The 20,109-nt window shown below is 40.8% G+C and overlaps 1 protein-coding gene across 10 annotated transcripts in view; it reads right to left on the bottom strand.

The window, feature by feature from the left end:
• celf1 (cugbp, Elav-like family member 1) overlaps positions 1 to 19,140 on the bottom strand; it is a 32,305-nt gene extending 13,165 nt beyond the window's left edge. For 4 of the 10 annotated variants that reach the window (XM_027281272.1, XM_027281268.1, XM_027281269.1 and 1 more), the window contains exons 1-10: positions 19,005 to 19,140; positions 13,472 to 13,597; positions 6,379 to 6,566; positions 6,195 to 6,277; positions 2,134 to 2,182; positions 1,254 to 1,388; positions 1,081 to 1,160; positions 784 to 945; positions 590 to 659; positions 123 to 245 (exon numbers count right to left, since the gene is read on the bottom strand). In XM_027281272.1, coding sequence (XP_027137073.1) covers positions 123 to 245; positions 590 to 659; positions 784 to 945; positions 1,081 to 1,160; positions 1,254 to 1,388; positions 2,134 to 2,182; positions 6,195 to 6,277; positions 6,379 to 6,566; positions 13,472 to 13,575 — 994 coding nt within the window. In that variant the 5' untranslated portion in view covers positions 13,576 to 13,597; positions 19,005 to 19,140. Of the gene's footprint in view, positions 1 to 122; positions 246 to 589; positions 660 to 783; positions 946 to 1,080; positions 1,161 to 1,253; positions 1,389 to 2,133; positions 2,183 to 4,638; positions 4,744 to 6,194; positions 6,278 to 6,378; positions 6,567 to 13,471; positions 13,598 to 19,004 lie in introns of those variants that run through there. The other 6 variants (XM_027281273.1, XM_027281271.1, XM_027281270.1 and 3 more) reach the window with 5 other exon arrangements.
• Between the last annotated feature and the right edge of the window lie 969 nt (positions 19,141 to 20,109).

The following is a 20,109-nucleotide window of genomic DNA, read 5'->3' on the forward strand; positions in this document are numbered from 1 at the left end:
CAAAACCTGCAAATATAATGTGTGAAACTGGCTTTTTATATAGTTTATTTATATATTATAAAATTAATATATGTAGTTATATATACTTAGAATCACAGAGATGCGGTTTTTATTTTTTTTACCTGAGCTTGTTAGTGCACTTAGTGGGCTACTAGATGTTGTCATGGCGCTGGAGCCTGTGGCCGTGGCCTGTGTGGCAGTTGCTGCTGCTGCTAAAGCTGCCAGGTTCTGCATGGCATTAAGACCTGACACACACACACACACACACACACACACACACACACACACACACACACACACACACACACACACACACACACACACACACACACGGTTAAGACTGCCACCTGCCACTTCCTCTGACAAATATGTAAGAATAATATATGAAAACGGTCATGTTCCATGTTCTCTCCTGGAGTTTGCTAGATGTTTGACTGGATGGTTAAGCCACTCTCATACTAACTTCCAAAGCCAGAGGACAGACTATAATTCAGCCAACACATATTCTCATAGTCATAATCGTACATATTGGCATGATATTTCATGTTAAAGCATGCACATGTGTGTGTGTGTGTGTGTGTGTGTGTACCTGAAACAGGGTGCAGGTTGTTGAGTGCGTTCCCCGTTGAGGCCGACTGCTGCAGCAACTGTAAGTAGAGCTAAAGCCAGGAGGAGACATGAGACACGACATGCTAAAGTGGAAGTGGAAGCAGCATTTGAATGGGTGAAACTTTGCTTTGTCAATAGGCTAATCATTACGTTTTATATAAAACACACACTCACTGCTAGGTACTGTGGCCCCAGGCTGTTGAGCCCCGTGAGATTTCCCCACATGGAAGCAGCACTGAGTTGCTGCATCTGCTGCTGCAGCTGTTGGGCCATGCGCTTCTGCTCCTTGTCCTTCTGAGTGTCTGCGAACTTCACCACGATGGGTGATGAACAGCCCTAATTACACACACACACACACACACACACACACACACACACACACAGAAAATCCTTCATACTCTGTATTTTTAATGAACTTTCAACTTCAGTGTAAGTCAAATATTTGAAACTGGTTTTTAGGTTGAAGTTCACCTCCATGGTCTGGGACTGGTGCATGGACTTGATGGCCGACTGGGCCATTTGTCTAGCTGTGAACGTCACAAATGCACAACCTGAAAGTGAGAAACACAAAGTCGACATGTTAGTGTCTATATCCAAGTGTAAAATAAAGAGGAAAACATATTCACGTAACGCGTATGTCTTACCACGGCTGAGCCCGTCGGGGCCTCGAAGTATCCGGCACTCCTCTATCTGTCCGTACGGTGAGAACATGAGTCGGATGTCGTTCTCGTTACATTTCTTGGAGATCATTCCAATAAACAGCTTCCTGTCCTCCACTGCTGTATTCAGCACAACACAACATCAAACACACCTGCTCTGTGTCAAGGTAAATGGTGCAACATGAGATTCAACATGCACATATGTTTCATTGTGGCTCCTTTGCAACTCATAAGTAACGTTTAGATAATATCTCTGAACAGATGAGCTCCGTGCTGCTCAGAGGACAGGTTAAACATTTTTCAAGTGTGACTTCCAACAACAGTCCACAATTCATCAAATTCATACTGACCAATCACAGATCCCATCCTGCAGTAATATACGTACACAGTAATTCTAATGTTCTGTCAGTTTCTTACTGCTGAAGCCTCATATTAACTTGATTTTGTCTAATGTCTAATAAACACCCACAGCCTCTGTCCTTTTCACATGTCTGCTGTAAATGACTCAATCCTGCGTTAAACCAGGGAATGATCTCAACCTAATGGAATGCAGCCTGCTGAAGACAACCCTAGGTGTGTCACAAACAACAGCGGTATCCACCGTAGACTACCGGAGTGTAAATCTACCTGCCTACTGAGTCCTAACTCTTCTCCAAATCTATAATCTATAGGCATTAAATCACAGGTTGGCATTTCAACAGTGTGGTAGTTAATGATGTCATTCAACTTTTTCACAAAGTCTAATTAGACTGACAGATGATGGATCATTAGGACTGTTTAAAGCAATGAGCTTTTGTTAGGGTCATCATCATCATCTGGCCTCAAAGGACGGAGAACACAGATGGAGATGCCAGAGAATCCTTACCATTGTTTTTCTCACTGTCAGCTGGCTTCATCTGGATTGGGTGGTGCATCTAAATAAGACAACAACAAACAGCACAATGCTGAAATATGCATGCGTTGAGCGATCAATGCATTTCATTTTCATTCAGTAACATTAGCAGAGATTCCATGTGCATACGAGTTTCAGAAGTTAACGTCATAGTTTAGCAGAGGAGGTCATTTTCATCATGACTGCAGTTAATAAACACATTAACCCACATTAGACATGATGATGAAAGCCTTGAATTCACCCACAACTACAATGAAAAGCTACAATTTCCTGAGAACTGATGAAGAATAAAAGGAACTGAAAGGGGCTAAATGTGGACATGAAACAAACAGCTTGATTGTGTACAGATGAACTGATTATGATGCCACATTCAGACTGCATGATATATATTATTTGGTGTCATATTAGGGAACTTTAGAGCCATAAATGTGACTAGGATGAGACTTGACAGTCTCCACCAATCATAGCTTGACATCTTTCACAACCGGTGTGATGTCATCCACAACCAAATCTATTAGGTGCTACGGACCGACTCTCCAGAACAGGAATGCAAATGAACAACAGTGTCCAGAGCAGTGTGTGTGATACTGGCTGCTTTGTGTTTATTTGGGTGAAGGAAAATAGTGGTGTACTAAAGAGAAGTGCTGTATGTCAGAAAATATCACGTTCTAACAACCATTATTATGATCAGTTACAGTGACCATTAAATAGTTTTTGTTCAATATTTTTTAATAATACTGATACAAATACAGCATACAATGGTATCAGTAAAGAGCTGCAATCGTATTAACGTGTTTTAACTTGAATCGATGGAACAACAATGTAAAGCTGTGACTCAGCTCTGACAGCTTGGTGGAAAGTCCACAAAAACATGCGCTTAACTCAAGTACCTTATACACAGCACTAAGAAAAAAATAAATCAGCTTCACTAACGGGAAAGACAAAGGCATCACACAGCTTTAGCACAATGTACAAAACCCATGACTTTCAAAGATCACATGTTAGAAAACTTCTAACCCAGGGGTCTCCAAACTACGGCCCGTGGGCCACATCTGGCCCGCCTAAACAATTGGAGTGGCCCACTTAACGATCCCAAACAATCCCTCTAAACATGGCCTATTTTTCAAAATTGCATTTTCCTATTATAAAATATCCACACTTAATGATTAAGCTTGGCATTCCAATTAAAATCTACCTTATTTACGAATTATTTAAGGTGCTAGCTAATTTTCATCCCCTCACACAATGGTATATTCCGACGTGACTTTGCTCGTGATTTTTTTTTAAAACCTCATGCATTATCAGGCATTTTAGGCCGCAACTATTTCAAAAAAGGCCCGTGAAATCCTGGTGGGACTGATATCATTTCCGGTTATAGACTGACCCCGGCCCCCATCACAGAAAGGCAAGTTGATGTGGCCCGCACCGAAAAATGTTTGGGGACCCCTGCTCTAACCTATTAACATCTCTACCTATTAAAACAGTGAGAAACATTAGACAGCATCACAAGACGATGACTCAAAATCTGACAAATAAACCCAACTACTACGCCACTGAACACTTTATCATTATTTGTGCATTATAGGCTCAAATTTACACGATCATTATTTGCTCAGGTATAAAGATAGTTTACACCTAATTTGGTGAAATATGAACAAACTCAGGAAAATTTTACAGATCTAGTTATTCTCGAGTTATTCTACTTGGCGGCAGAACGTCAAACATTTCTATTCAGATCATGAACGTTCCATAAATGTAGTAAATTCTCATTCATCACAGGAAAAACAGGTCCAGGCCTGAACAATATATCGGTATATCTGGCCTCCTGCAGACTTATCGGTAACGTATATATGGTATATGATATTCAGCAATATGAAACCTTTTGATATATAATACAGAAAAAAAATGCGCATGGAATTTCATTTGTGTTATTAAGTTCAACCAGCAGAATCAACTGTGATGTAACACTGTTGCAAAGAGCACAGACCGAGACAGCAGAGGCAGCACTCGGCAATGTCAACTGGAATTGGGTGACAATTTACATGTTAGAGAATATTTAACTGAAATAAAGTTGCAAGGTCTTTTATTATTCTAGTTCAAAGATTTACAATTATTTCTCCCACTATATCAACAATCTGTGAGTTTTTTCTTCTCTAAAATCGGTATTAGTCTCAAAAATCCCCGTACAACTGGGCTGGGTTCACAGGAGTTTACTAGAAAAATATATTCACACGGTTTACCAGCCAACCGTAATTTAAGAAGTATCCATTAGCTGTACCAAGATTTCTAACCTGTAGTTTTTCTCCCTAGCTTTGGCAGCAGAAACAAATTTGATACATTTGAGTGAGCCTTAGAAAAGACAAAGACTTGACAGACACACCAACAAATCACTCTAAATATGTCCACATCACATATTTTAATGCATGATTACCCAGATGTGCGGGCGCCTCAGCAGCTCACCTACGTTCAAGTACTTACCAGGTTCATGTCTGACCGAGGCCTTTTTACTGAGTGTCATGTCATCCCCTCTCTCTCTCTCTCTCTCTCTCTCTCCCCTGACTTTCCTGTGTCTCTGTACTGTAACTGTCAGATAAAGTGAAACAGAAACAGTCGCTGTATGTCTCTCTATATATATTTATCTTGTGATATAACAGCCCCCTGAATGGTTAGAGCACGACACTGATATAAATACTATAAGTGACTGAAAGCTGACACTAGTAGAAACATAAAGAATTTAAAAAACTCAGCCTGTCCCTGTCTACACTGAACCATCAGCCTTTTGTGTGAGAGGAAACATCTCTATCATCTGAACAGTTTACTGGTGTGAATACACACACAGATGAACAGAAAGTGAGCTAATCTTACTATATAAAAAAAAGAAAATACAGTTGTCCCTCGCTATAACACGGTTCACTTTTCGCGGCCTCGCTGATTTTTTTGTGTCTTTTTTTACAGCGCACTGTACAGTATGAACGCGCATTGTGTTCGGCGTTCTGATTGGCTATGGGAGAAGTGTTTAAATAAAAGAGAAATGTGAGAAAATGTTAATGCCTGTCTGAGAAAAGTGTATAAAAGTGTGTGGTTAGGGGTTTTACAGCCTTAAAACATGTATAATAATTGTAAAACTTACTTCGCAGATTTCGTTTATTGTGGGTTATTTTTAGAATGTATCCCCCGCGATAAACAAGGGACCACTGTACATTTTATTATATTAATATAATAACATATCTGCTCTTTTTGTGTTTTGTGCTGTTTTTTTATATCCTGCCTTCAGACTGGTAAACAAAAAGTGAAATTGCGATTTTTCGGCTAAAGCTGCGTGCACAAACTGTACATGAATGAAACATAAAATTTTCAGATGATTAAAAGTCAAATTAAATGCTGAATATTGAACAGATTGATATTCATAGATACAATGAAGCAAATACATTAAAATATAGGATGCAAATCATTTTTGCTGTTACAGGTTACCCTTGAAAAGTGGCAAATAAATAAGTTCATCCTGTCACATCACAGCAATCTGCACCTCTCAGGAGTAATGTCACTGTGTAGTACAACTGAGCATAGAAATGCTGAGCTCCAAATTCACATTACGACCCTGAGCTAACCCTGAGTACAAAGGGCAACTAGCTGTCAATCACAGGTTTGTAGACCCCACCAGAGGGTAACAGGAGAACACAAAGTTGATTTTTGTGTCTTTTGATGTGTGAGAAGTTCTCTATCATTAAACAACTAAAAATTGCCACAGCGCTACAATTTGAGCAATTTGCTGAAGAAGAAGAGGAAGCGTGCGACCAAAAACAATATGGCTTCAACTGCTGTTGGTGCTTTGACCCTGAACAATAGACCTGGCTGCTGAATCAGCTCCCATAGCTCAAAGAAAAGAGTGAAGCCTGTATTTTGATGGTCTGCTCATGTTCGCACTCCAAAGTTGAACCAAGCACTTTGCTGAAGCTGCAGAGAGGAAGTCCGACGTTTCCAAATGAACCAGCACGTATGTAAAAGGGTAAACAGTTAGAGGAGATGTCACGTACCCCTGGCAGAATCTTCATGTTGTGCAGAGCATTCTGTGCTTCCAAGGCTGATTTACGAGTATAGTACGTTATAAAACAGCAGCCTGGAGGACAATGACAAGGACACACATGTTAGATATCTGACTCACTACTAGATTATGCATGTGCTACAAGAAGACATGTTACTAAGTTAGTACAGGCTGACCTTTGCTCTGTGGTGGATTCTGGCTGCGATCTCGAAGAACATTAATCTCATAGACTGCTCCGTAAGGCTCAAACAGCTCCCGAAGCTGCTCCTCAGACCAGGACCGGGGAATCTGTCCCACGAACATCTTAATGGCATCAACATCTGGTTGGTCGGGGTGGTCCAAAGACCCATTCATCTTTTTCCCACTGCGGAGACAAACAGCAGCACATTAGATGAAGGCTGGAGACAAACATGCAACTGCAACTACTAACAACAACTATTTATTATTTTCTCTATCCATCGATGATAATATTTATATTCTCTCTTTCTCTCTCAACCCCATACATTTCATTATTTTGCTATAATAATATAATTATATTAGTGCCATAAAATGGTCTGAAAGGACAATTATGTAAGCTTTAGTGGTATCTAGCAGTATAGTTTGCTGATTGCAACGCCCTAGACTCACCCTCACTGTGTAGTGTGAAGGAGAAAGTACAAAAACCTGAAAAACACGAAGCGCCAAAGTTTGGCTCGTTCACTGTAGCAACATGTCACTTCAGAGGTGACTGACTCTACGGTAACAAAAATACAATTTTTATTATTTATCAAGTGTTTGTAAGGTAATGAAAATAAAGTCATACATATTATATTCCATTCATAAATCGGACACACTGGACCTTTAAATAACATATATAATTTTTATCACAAGGATTTCAGTGACAATATATCGGCCAACAACGACTTATCGTTAGTTATTGTGACAGGCATAGAAATAAACAAAAATATATATTTTATGTTTCTTCTTTAAGTTTCACTCATTTATTACTTACACCCTTAACTGACAGTTGGTCTAATTCAGAATTTAAGTGTTTCAACATACTGATGAGAAGAAACATACTGCTAGTGGAGAAGAGGGACTGCTTCACGAATTCAACTTCCTTTAAGATGTGTGGCTGATTACACTCAGCTGTTACACAGTAACAATTATCAGACAAACAGGAACAATCATTTTCTTACTTATATAACTGATGTACTAAATGTAACAACAGATGTGCTTTTAGGTTTTATTTTTGGTTAAATCTAAGTGTGTGTAATCAATACAGTGGACAATAACTTAGTTATTGACATGTAGCGTTATCTGTCTAACTAATGTAAACGAAAATATATGTGCGACTTACATTTCTGTACATGTCATTACAGTTATGGTTGGTGTATTGGAAATATATAGTGACAGCTTCTCTTAAAAGTTTAAAGATGAAGGATAGCGTGTTTTTGGAATTACTAATCCCCTCATCAAGTGTCTGACGCTCCACATTCCTAAACAGCTGGCTAGACCTGCAAATATGAGGCCAGCAGGAAAACACTAGAAATAAATCTACACACAACGAAACAAATGAGACAGACTGAAAGCTGATTCAGACACTGCCTCTCTTCTTCTAGTTGTTTTCTTACGGATGTCCCTACCAATGACACGATACTGCTGCGATTTAACGCTGCACAGAGATCCCAGTAAAGTCCAGGCAGAGGTGCAGAGTGTGTTTTCTACTAAAAGTAGGCAATTGTGATGAAATACAAGATACAGGGGATAACTAATTTAATGATCTGGCAACCAAGTAATACTTGCAGTCTGAACAGTGGTTTGAAGCGGTTACTATTAGAAGAGAAATGTAGAATAAAACACTGCAGAATAAAAAGAATGAAACATCTACATATAATATAACATCAGTCAACTGATACAACTTTGTATACATACATTCTAGGAATAAGGTATTGGCTCATTTGTGATGATTGCACTCACACACAATTGAGACACCAGGCCTTTTTTTGTTTTCAAAAGTGACAGCTTAGACAGATTTATATCAATAAAATATATATAATATATGTAAAACACTTTAAAATCATAAGTGGAATATGCACATAAATGTCCTGTTTTTGGCAAGTTCTATAAACAAAAATACTGAATGATGTAAATGTTTTGCTAATTGAAGCTTCTTGTTTTTTGAGCTATTTTGGGTCGGGTTATTTGTGTTGCAACATCTGCATATGGAAGAGAAATGCTAAAGAGTGAGTGCACACATACACAAAAGTGCATTGTGTCTTCAGTCACTCTATTGTGGTTGTTTACTGCATCACCTATGAAAGCATGTTTTGAAATGGCGTGGCCACTCTGTGCAGTAATAGTGGCTGGTAAATGAAAGTTAAATAGCCATTAGTGACCATCAAAAATTCATTTATGATAGTTTCTCATAAAACAGCTTCCTTCCTCATGTTGTCACACAATTAAGATACATAACGATAATAATAATAAAAAATAAGATGTCACACTAAATAATGTAAATTATAACTCAATAATAGTTTTTTTTCATATTCATCCCCTCACTGTTGTGACTATAACATATTTTATGGTTTCCCCTCTGATGTCCTCTAGCTGCTGGACATCAACTCTCTGTGATTTACAGAGTTTCCTGATGGACAGTAAAGTAAACGGTTGCCAACTGTAGTTGCTGTTAGCTAATGCCACCCCAGTTTGTTAGCCAGGCTGCCAAGACTGAGTTGAGAGCAGCGGGGGAGTGTTAGGTGTTTGTACAACCGAGAAGGTTTTCAGGCCTGAGGTGGGGTAAATGCTGACAGTAATCAGAGCTGGTGTCGTGCCAGAAGGGGAGCTTGTCAAGCGGCCGATGTAACCCAGCAGCAGCCTCTAGGGACAAAATGGCAGAGGGAGAAGAGACCAAAGAGGAAGCTAAGAAGAAAAAATGAGCCAAAAATAAAGCCGTCGAAAGGGAAAACTGGGACTGACTTTTAGTGGCTGGTGAGAGCTTGATGAAATAAAAAGGCTGAAAGACACAGAGCTGGGTTCTTGCTGTTGGACTAGTCAGTAATATCAGCTAGCTGCTAGGTCTTCTGTTGTTGACCTTGTTGATGTTTGAATGTAAGAAAAGTTGTCGATTCTTTAGTTTTTAATGATACGTAATGTAATCAGAACAAATACAGGTGTCTATATTTACGATTACACTTTGAAACTGGAGACAATGAATTGCAAAAGTAAAATCTCTACATTTTGATGTTTTAAGGCTCACCCTTTAAATTCAGGTGAATGTGAGGATCAGTCAGTATGAGGATCCACAATACTGACAAAATCATCAGTTGTGATCAAGGACTTTGATATCAATATACACTGATATATCTGATATATTGTGACATTAATTTAAGGATTGATGCTTTCAGAGAAAAGTTGACAAAATAACTATTTTGAAAAAAATAAATAATAATTCTTGTTACAGAAGTCTATTAAGCAGAAAACTCCACAGCTCAGTTTCCATAAGAACAGAAACTGATCACTAGATTGTAAAAACCCAACCAAAGACTCCTTTTACTACACTGGAGTGCCATGTGGATACAAAATCTGACTACGTTTTGGGATTTCCTACTTCAATAGACGTAACCAATAACTATGACCAAATAAAATCTGGAAAGAGCAGTGCTGACTTTACAGAAAAAGCAGTTTTGATGTCGGTGCATTGAATATTCCATTGAAAATTGGGGTGGACGCCCATTGGGTTTAAAGAGTTTAAAGGTTTAACAGAATGTTAATGAAAGTCTTTCACTAAAGATGAAAATAATCTAACCCATGTCATACTGAATCTAAACAGTGTCAAACACAGATATACATCAGGAACTTTTGAGCATGACGAAACTGCAAAGAGAAAAATAATCAAGAGAGGGGCACTCCTCATTCTTAGGCCTACTATGGTCCGGACACACTACGAAGCAGCTGATCTTTACTATTACAAATGATACACTAAATCACCACAGACCAACACTTCATAACTGATTTCCAGAGACACAGGAGAGCCCTAGAAAAACACACAACACTTACACAGTTACTTACACAGGACTAGAATTTAAAGAGCAATGGTCCACCATCATCTCAGGGAGAAAATCCAGTTTAAAAGACGCCATGATGGCAAAATCTGTTTCGTTTTCTTTCTTCTTCTTTAAGACAATGAAGCTAAACTGACGCAGTGATCAGGGGGTGGTGGTAAACTCCAGATTGTACAGTTGTTGGTAAGTCCCTGGTGAAGGATACAATAAGGCAGCCAGCAGTGCACGAAAGGCAAAAGAAAGATTGTGTGCTGGAATAAACCAATCCACATGGAGATCCCGTCCACCGGAACACAAATACGGCAAACAAAATGTGACTGAGGAACCACCTTTGTTTAAGATGGAAGAAGAGCACAAATGACAGACACAAACTGACAGGCCTTCAGGTTGGTTTTCCAGGTTCTAGGACTAACCACTGCATGGAGACCATGGAGACAGAGGGCTGATGGGATCACTGGGGCCAGAGAGAGTAATGGCAATTTGGGGTCCCACAATCAAAGTGCTGATGATCCACGGCTTTTGTGAACATTTCTCCTAGGCCAGCAGATCTGGCTGCAGCGTCAGATAAACAGGGTGTCAGATTGATGGTGATAAGGCCCAGTGGGCAGAGGGAATGAAAGAGGGAGTGAATAGTACTCTCCAGCCAGTAGCTAATCCCCGGACTAGCCACACCAGGGGCTAACAATTAGGTTCCGGCCTGAGGGGGACTGTGTTTACCCTGTTGTCCTGTGGACTGCACTCGTTTGTGTGCGATTTGTGTGTGTGTGTGAAAACAGAAGGGAGCCAATGTCAAATGACACAAGTCTTTGTGTGCCCCACACTGCACACACAAACTCACATGCACACCCACACCTCTGAAATGAGCTCAACTCCAGGGATGTATGTAACATAACGCCGGACAATAGGATCTGTCAATCTTCCCTCAGGCTGGCTGGACTCAACATAACCTCTTATTGCTGCGTTTGGTTTTTGCTTGAAATTTTAATCTATTCATTTTTCTGTTTCAAACATTGGTACCTTTTTATTGTGAAACATGCACTCAAACCATTCAGTAAAGTAGATTTTAATACCACACACACACAAGGCTGTGAAATGTGCGAAAGTGTACATGGAGGGGTGGACCAACTCTTAAAAAAGCAGGGTCTCAGATAAGATAACTAAGATTAAAAATAAGAAAACTGTTGACAACAAAAAGGTCTTTTCAATCGACCATAAGGGCTCATTAAAACATAGCAAAAATTTGGGGAGACGAGATTAGAACGTCATGTTTCAATACAAGATCATCAGGTTAGAAAAAAAACTGCAGATTAACACAGATAATAATGTTCAGTCATTTACATAGTGCACAAACCAATCAGCTTGTTTGTGTGCACCTTAGCAAAGGTCGTGTTAACTGTAATGTTCCATCACTGACAGAATCTTTTCAACGATGTAAATATCTGAAGTTAAAAAAGGAACTGATGAGGTGGAGGATGAAGGACAAGGTAGCCAGCAGCAGCTGACGTTACAGTGGGAAAATCATTCATCTGTTTTATGAAGTGCACGACCGGTGTCTCTGTTCATCTCCCTGCTCAATACATAATCTATAAGTTGTGTATACTGAATGTGTACTGTAACCCAGTGGTTGTTGTTTTTTTAATAAAATGTGATTAAATTGGTCATGTTTCATTCTCATTAAAAAAGGTGAAATTAAAATGATAGTTTAGACAGATTAGATTAGAGCAGATTAGACATTTTTACAAACCTGTCTGTGAAAACGACAGACAACAAGAAAGTCTAACAGAGCTGAAGCTGAGCAGCCAGAGGTCACCAGAGTTAAAGACAGCATGTAATATATTCTATACAAAATATCCATCCATCCAATATCTGTAACCACTTATGTTCGTCGGGGTCATGGCTGGAGCATATCCCAGCTGACATTGGAGGAGAGGTGGGGTACACTGTGGACAAGTCGCCAGTTCATCACAGAGCACATAGAGACAAACAACCATTCACACTCACATTCACAAATACGGACAACTTAGAGTCACCTAACAGGTTCATTAACCTGCATGTGTTTGGACTGTGGGAGGAAGTCGGAGTAAGCAAGAGAGAACTCCAGGCCACAGTGCTAACCACTGCAGCACCGTGCTGCTGTATAAAATATGTTTCACCAAAATAATGTGATAAGTGAGAAAGCATTTCATTGGATGCTTAATTACTATGAACCTCCAAACGCAAGAAGTCATCAACCACTTTTCATCGTTTACCAGAAAATGACTCTAAAATACCATGAACCTAATAAACCTAAATCTACAAGTGATATGTGATATGACTTCACACAGACTTTAACGGTGCACTTTAAATGTGCCGACTCGCATCGGTTGACAGAAAAAATTCATTGCGATTCTTGGCGAATGCGAGAGAAGTAGGATATGTTCTTTTTCGACTTTTTTAAAAATTAGAAATAGGTTACGTTATCTTAAATAAAGTCACTGGTTGGTGAATGATTTGTTCAACGTCAGGCGTCAAGTCACGTGACTCACGTCACTACGTAGGTACGGAGCACAGAGCGAGGGAAGACATGGCGGCGGTAGAAAATAGCTTTAAAATAGAGGACGCACCGAGCAGTTTGAAATCACCTGTGTGGCGGCATTTTGGATTTCCTATATACACAAATACAACCGTCAGAAGCGGACAGACAAAACCAAAACAGCATGTAAATATTGCAAGAGACTGCAACATATAGTGGCAACACGAGCAGCATGTGAGAAGCAAAGTAACGTTACGCCCCCTCGTGAGCGAAAACTGCACATCACATCAGTTAACAGCAGTTTACTGTGAGACTGTTTCTAAAGAAAGCAGATATTTGTCATGTGTTTTGTTGTTTAAGATGTAAGTTGCACTTTTTATAAGAACACAAACTGTTTGAGAGTTTCTGTAAGGAAAGATTTTTTTCCCATAAATAAAAAGATAATTTTATTTGGTCATAATTTGTCTGTAGCTCATTTTGATTTTAAAAAATCGTGACTCGAATCGAGTTGTGAGTCAAGATGTATCGTTACATCCCTAATCATGCATATATATTTTTACTTACCATCGGGGTTAAGCCCACTGTACTGTAGGTAGATAGTCTTTTGTTTCTGGTTCTCCATGTATGGACTGACATGCATGGTGTACAGTGTGTTTACTGGACGTCGACAGATTTTCTATAACTATAACTAAAAGAGTAGAGAAGGCTCCTTACCCCCCTAGTGCCAAGTTGGAGATGTCCGAGTTAGGGAGGGGGAGTGTGGGCTGTCCAGTCTGCTCCGGGGACACATACAGGGTATCGGGGTCGAGGCTATCCATCCAGGGCCTTGCAATACTACTGCTAACACACACACAGACACACACACACACACACACACACACAGACACACACAGGACAAATAAATACACAACAAAAATACTTAACAGAGACACTCAACACATAACATCAAACATCTTAGGCTAGACTGACACTGCAAGTTGGATTTAATGCTCAGATCAGATTTTTTTTGTTTGTTTTTCAGATTCCAGCATGAACTGCTCACTGTCCTGAACTGACCTGCGTACACAAAACGAGCAATAAAACATTAGACCATGTCACATGTGGCACACTCTCAAACATGGAGCCCACAGAAATCAGCGTTTTATTGTTTACAAATTGATGCAGTGCAGCACAGGCCAAGAATTCATGAGCACATGACAACACTGATGAAGACAAGTAGAAAGAGAGCTACTTCTGTACAGAGGGGTATGTGTGGATGCAGAGTCCGGGGCCAGGAGTGGTGGGACTGTGACGTGAACGGCTTCATGAGAACAGATTGCATCCAAAATTTCATGATGTGAAGGCCCGCTTTGAACTACGTCTGTCAGCACCTCAACACGAGACTCCAGCGAGTGAGTGAGTGACGTAAAAGTCACATGAATTCTGAAATATGACTCAGGTGGAGGTCACAAAAATAAAAGACTGAATGTGATAGGAAAACTGCGCTCAATTAGCCAATAAAAATAAGACAACCACAGCTGACCACGATGAACAAATCTAGATAATCAACAATGTTAAAGCTTAATGACAAAGAGGAGCTGTAGCTCTAAATGCTACAAACTCAACATAAACATTTTCATACCTCATTCACCCAGTGAGTGACCCCAACTCGCAAATGTTCTGCCAAAGGCAGCATTCCATTCATGCCATGTCAGGAGAAAAACTGACTTTTTTTTTTCTCTCAGATGAAAATGTTGCTGTTGGCTCAAACTGCATTTAAACTTCAGTTTTGTTTGGGTCAAAGATAAACGGTCCAAATGTTCCTGAGCAAACAGACCCACATTAAACACACCTCTCTGCTTGCACGTCATCCTAAAGCACGCTCACAATAAAAAAATTGATTTTTTTGCATGCATAGATGTGGAACATGACTTCAAACGTTAATAACTGTCTGTCAGAACAGCAGGTGGACAACGTAGAATAAGACGTGTTTATCACAGTGATCAGAGACTTTTGTAACTTATTTGGCTAGACTGCTCAGAAAAAAAATAAAAAATGTCCAAAGAAAGCTGACTGAATTCTGAGACACTGAACTCACAAACCAGTGCTAATTTCTGCTTTTGCTTGAGTGGCCTTGGTGGTATCAAAGTGAAACTGCAGCTGACGAAGTAACAAGATACACACACACCCCCCACCCACCCAAACAGGACATGGCTACTAGAGATCGCATGACTGTAAACTGCTGCGGAATGACTAAATGCTGCCCTCAAGACTTTGCCCTGGAAATTACCTTTGTGTGTGTGTGTGTGTGTGTGTCTAAAGAAAACACCAGTATTTTGCAGTCATTGGCTCTTTCTAGGAACTCCCTGTTGTCCTAATTTCTTGATGTGACTGTAAAATCGAGTCTAGTCTTTAGCACTACAGGAACACCAGCCTCAGTGGGTCTGTTGTGCTTATGGCAACACCCAAAGCCAGCTGTGATGCTGTGTGGAAAATAGAGGGGAATACTCTGATGTCACCAATCTGCAGAGCTGCAACAGCGGGGAGGGGAAACTAACAAATATTAGATTTTTTAAAAAGTCATCAGAAAAACATGATCAGTATGACTTACAGGACAATCACTTTGTATGTTGGAAAGAGGCCAAAGTTGAGTTTGTCTGACAGAAATACTAGCAGTGTAATGGTACATGTATCCATCCAGAACCATTCAGTACAGGACATTCCACATTTCGTTACGCCCTGTTGTTATGGAATTTTCTATCCTTAGGTTGCACGAGGTCACGTGTGGGCCTTGAGGTCCTCGGCAGTATTAATTGTTGGTCTTTGACTGGGTGCCACCATATCTCAACACTGTGGTGGCCAGGGTCGAAGAGACCTATTGCTGCCTTCATAGACATAATAGATAGCTTGACGCTCCAATCTGCGTAAACAGACATCCGTGTCTCCAGACTAGAATATGCTGCATGGGTAAAAGACATTCTCTTTGACTAATTCTGGGCGTGTAGTATTTGTGGTGTTATCTTTGGGTTTAAAGTCGATCCACCAGCACGAGTTCGGCAGAACATGAGACCGACTCAGGCACTTCTGATGAACTTTGAGAGTGTCTCTAATTCTCCTTGGCCAAGCATCAATAAATAATACAGGATAAGACATCAGAGGCTCCTGAACACTTTCTTCCTTCCTGACCTCACCATTGACCTTTGACTTCAGCAATTTCTCCACAACAACAATTACTGTCATCAGTTAGCCAGATTAGCCATGCCGAGGCAGTGTTCCTGCCATCCGAATGGCAAAAACAAATGTGAGACCAGAGCTTGAGGGAGACATTTAGATCCACTGTATGCTGACACTGTGCAGCTGATGTCAGGTATGACTGTGGAAACACTTCAAACATGTCAGGCATCACCTGAATGTGACGATTAACGAGACAGAAACAGACAAAGGTACACAAAATCCACAACTCACTACGAGGAAAGTAAGTCCACTCAGACCTGTTCCTCCAGCAACAATGATAATCTGGTACAGCTCCGGCCTTCAGAATAACTGTGCAGACTCTTTAAAAGTAAATCTAAAAGTCTGCACGGACTGCATTAGTGTGAGCGTGTTGGAACAGGTAGGCTCACTACAATCACTGCACTCATTTATTCCTCTGTCCAAGAGTCAAATTAGCACAACGCATCCAAAGCTGCATTTGAGTATCTTAACCGGCAAACTGCAGAGCGTTCCTGAATGATGTCGGACTGCACTGTGGCAGAAGCTGACCCAGCAGGAACCCCTGCTGTTCTGTACGGTGGTCACCTTGAAATGATTGAGGAGGCAAAGTCTTAATGTGTCCACTGAACAAGTCCTCTATCGTCTTAATACAAACATTTTTCTACTTACACTTTTTGTTGTTAAATGACTGTAAAGTTCAGCCCAGCTGTGGTATTTTCTGTTGAAATGAAACTTCTTTAGTTAGTGCCTTTACTTTACTGACACCAGAGGATTCTGACCTTTTTAGATCGAGCAGCAGCAGCAACAGAGAGGTTTTAACATTAAGCAACCACTTTTACAGCCACATTACACCACTTACATTTGGTCTTTTTCCCTCCATTACGCCTTCTGTCCAGAATAAAGACAACAACAACAAAAAAGAGCCTCCAGAGTGTTTTAATCTTTAAAACACTGGCTGGGGCTGTGAGTCCAACCTTTGGTAGCCTCTAACTTTCTCTGATCGTTCATGGTCAGTTTGGCCCAACGCAGAGCCGTTGTGATTAACCTGTTGATTCTGACAAACTGTGTTTTCATTCTAGAACAGCACACTGGAAATATCTGCTGATAAACAGGCATGATTCAATAGCTATTTTCATTCAGTAGTCTGAAAACAGAAAAGGAGGAGACGGGATAGAGATGCTGGCCGTCCTGAAACTTGCTCACGCACAGTTCACTCTGCTGTCATAACTTTGTCTGTGATCAGGAATTTTTAAACATCAATACAACAGCTGTGTCATTAATCTGCATTCATGTTGATCTTATGGGACAGCATCATGACCATGAAACGATCTATTGGTCATCTAGGCTGTCGGGTCACACTGCAGCGAGGCAGTTCCCTTCAAATCGAGAGAATAGGTTCATCATTTGGCTGTTTCGACATCGCTCGGACGTTGACTGTGGACAGAGGTCTCTAAGACGACCTGGAAACAGATCGCCCTCACACAAAAGCAGGTGTGAAGTCTGGCGGCATCCAGCAGTGAGAACACGGTGTAGAAACATGGCATTTCAACTAGGGCTGCCACAAACGATTATTCTGATCGTCGACTAATCGCCGATTATTTTTTCGATTAGTCGACTAATCGGTTCATACATAAATTGACTGTAAAACATACAGCTTATCGCACCAGCATGCAGCTGATCAGATCATCAGCTTTCAGCTTGAAGTATGAGCTAACTGAAAATAAAAACAATTAAGATGATAGCTCATTAAGCCGTTAATGAGAGTCCACGGCCCCAGGAAACGGCGAGGTCCAGGCGGGCGGGCGCTTCATCTTCGCCCTCGAGCCTTTCCAAGCCGACCCAGAGCCGGTCGCGGCACACTGCCGCAGAGTAAACGCGCTCGGTGGGGGCCAGCCAGCACCGGGGAGACGTCCCACGAGGGGATCCTCCCGCACCGTGCGGCCGTCCCTGACCCGCCGAGTTGAATCCCCCGGGCAGACTGCGCGGAAGTTGCGGAAAAATCGCGGTGATTGGTTAAAATTGCAACACCGCCCTGAATTCACGGGGATTCACTAAAGTTGCGTTGAAGTTGCAAATCGCAACATTGCAAATTCCTGGAGGGTCTGTGTTATGGTATCATTTACGGTACAGTCAGGCCTGACGCCGATTACCACTACTGCGCATGTGCGTAGGTGTGTGTGTGTGTGACAGAAAGGCAGCCGCGGCAGTGGAAGCTACAGCCGCAGTTTTGAGAGAAAAGTAAAGTATAAAAAAAACAAAAAAAAAAACAATGCGTCGACTACTAAACTAGTCCGATTAATCGTGACTAATCGACTAATCGTGGCAGCCCTAATTCCAACAAGGTGCACCCGCACCGTCTGCAGGTATTAAAAGGCTCATTCTGAGGTAATGCTGATACACTGATGAAAACATAGTTTGCATATTACATTCCATAATCTGTAAACAGAGCCGCGAGAAGCGTACGCGCCAGACGTAGTTACACCTACACGTACACGCGGCCGTATAATAATTCATCCACCTGGATTTCCACTGATCAGACACTGTGCATCACTGTGATGATGATGATGATGATGATGATGATGAGCCTTGCACACAAACACACCCTGTGTTTTCTTCTTCGTGTGTGAGTGCACGATGACAGGTCTGACAGTGTGGGAGGGGTAATATCAAGTAGGCGACTTCCGCTTTCGCTGACATCACGTGCACGTGCCTGTGTTCACTTATATATATATATATCGAGCTATAGAATATCTAATATATATATATATATAATATATATATAAATAACACTGTGACGAACAATAACAAGGCTCGTGGCGTGACCTGAAAACACACATCACATCACGCTACACGCACGCGGACTAAAAGCCAGTCTGTCATGACGTCATTTCATCAACACGTTACTTGTCAACACACACACACACACACAGTCATATTGTCAAAGTGGCGTCCACGAGCCCACATGACAAAGCTCTCGCGCTAAGCTACACGAGCAGCAGCAGTTATGGGGTGACGTTAGCTAGCTTAACGGTAACTTGAAAAGGACCGAACTTACCCGCGTTTTGCTACGCCACCGTTAATTTGACTTGTGCTTAGAACAAACAGTCGGTTTGGATGTTCGCTCACGGTGTAGCGTCACTGACACTGCGCTGCTGTTAACGGGCTGGCTGCATGGGGGGTTTAGTTGTCGGTCTGTCACTTCGGAGCTTCGGCTAGCAGCCACTGTGTAAAATGGCAGTCTGCTGCTGAACCGTTCAGCGGTGTGCCGTGCGCGAACGAGTCGGTTCAAAGAGCCGACTCTTTTAAGGTGAGCGATAGGAGCCGGCTCCCAACCGATCGTGAACCGTTCTTTTCTCTTTTTTTTTTTTACTTTTCTCTTTAGGAAAAGCATAGACAATACATATGACATATATACACAGACATATATACCTAGACATATATACACAGACTATATACTAGACTTATACACACAGCATATATACATAGACATATATACAGACATATATACATAGACATATATAAATAGAACTAGCATATAACACAGACATATTCAGACATATATACACAGACATATATACGCAGACATATATACGCAGACATATATACATAGACATATATACACAGACATATATGTATACACAGACATATACACATAGACATATATACACAGACATATATACACATAGACATATATACATAGACATATATACACAGCATATATTACATAGACATATATACACAGACATATATACACAGACATTATACATAGACATATATACACAGACATATATACACAGACATATATACACAGACGCCTCATTGAGCAGGTTGGTCCATTGCTGCGATACGTTAACGCGTCCGCCATATTGGATAAGGCAGATCTGCCCGTAAATTAATACAAGGAAATGGACTGAACTTAATAAAGCGCCTTTCTACAAAGTTCTTTAAGTTAATGCCTCTTATACACCCATTCACACACACACTAATATATCTGGGGAAACAAACAGGCACCAAAAACAAGGCAAGGCAAGGCAAGGCAAGTTTATTTGTATAGCACAATTCGTACACAAGGCAATTCATAGTGCTTTACAGAGGCAAGGAAAAACATTTGACATTAAGACAAGCAATAACAATAGAAATAAAAAAAATAAAAAGAGAAG

Source organism: Larimichthys crocea, chromosome VIII (assembly GCF_000972845.2).
Source record: "Larimichthys crocea isolate SSNF chromosome VIII, L_crocea_2.0, whole genome shotgun sequence".
Taxonomy (NCBI): domain Eukaryota; kingdom Metazoa; phylum Chordata; class Actinopteri; family Sciaenidae; genus Larimichthys; species Larimichthys crocea.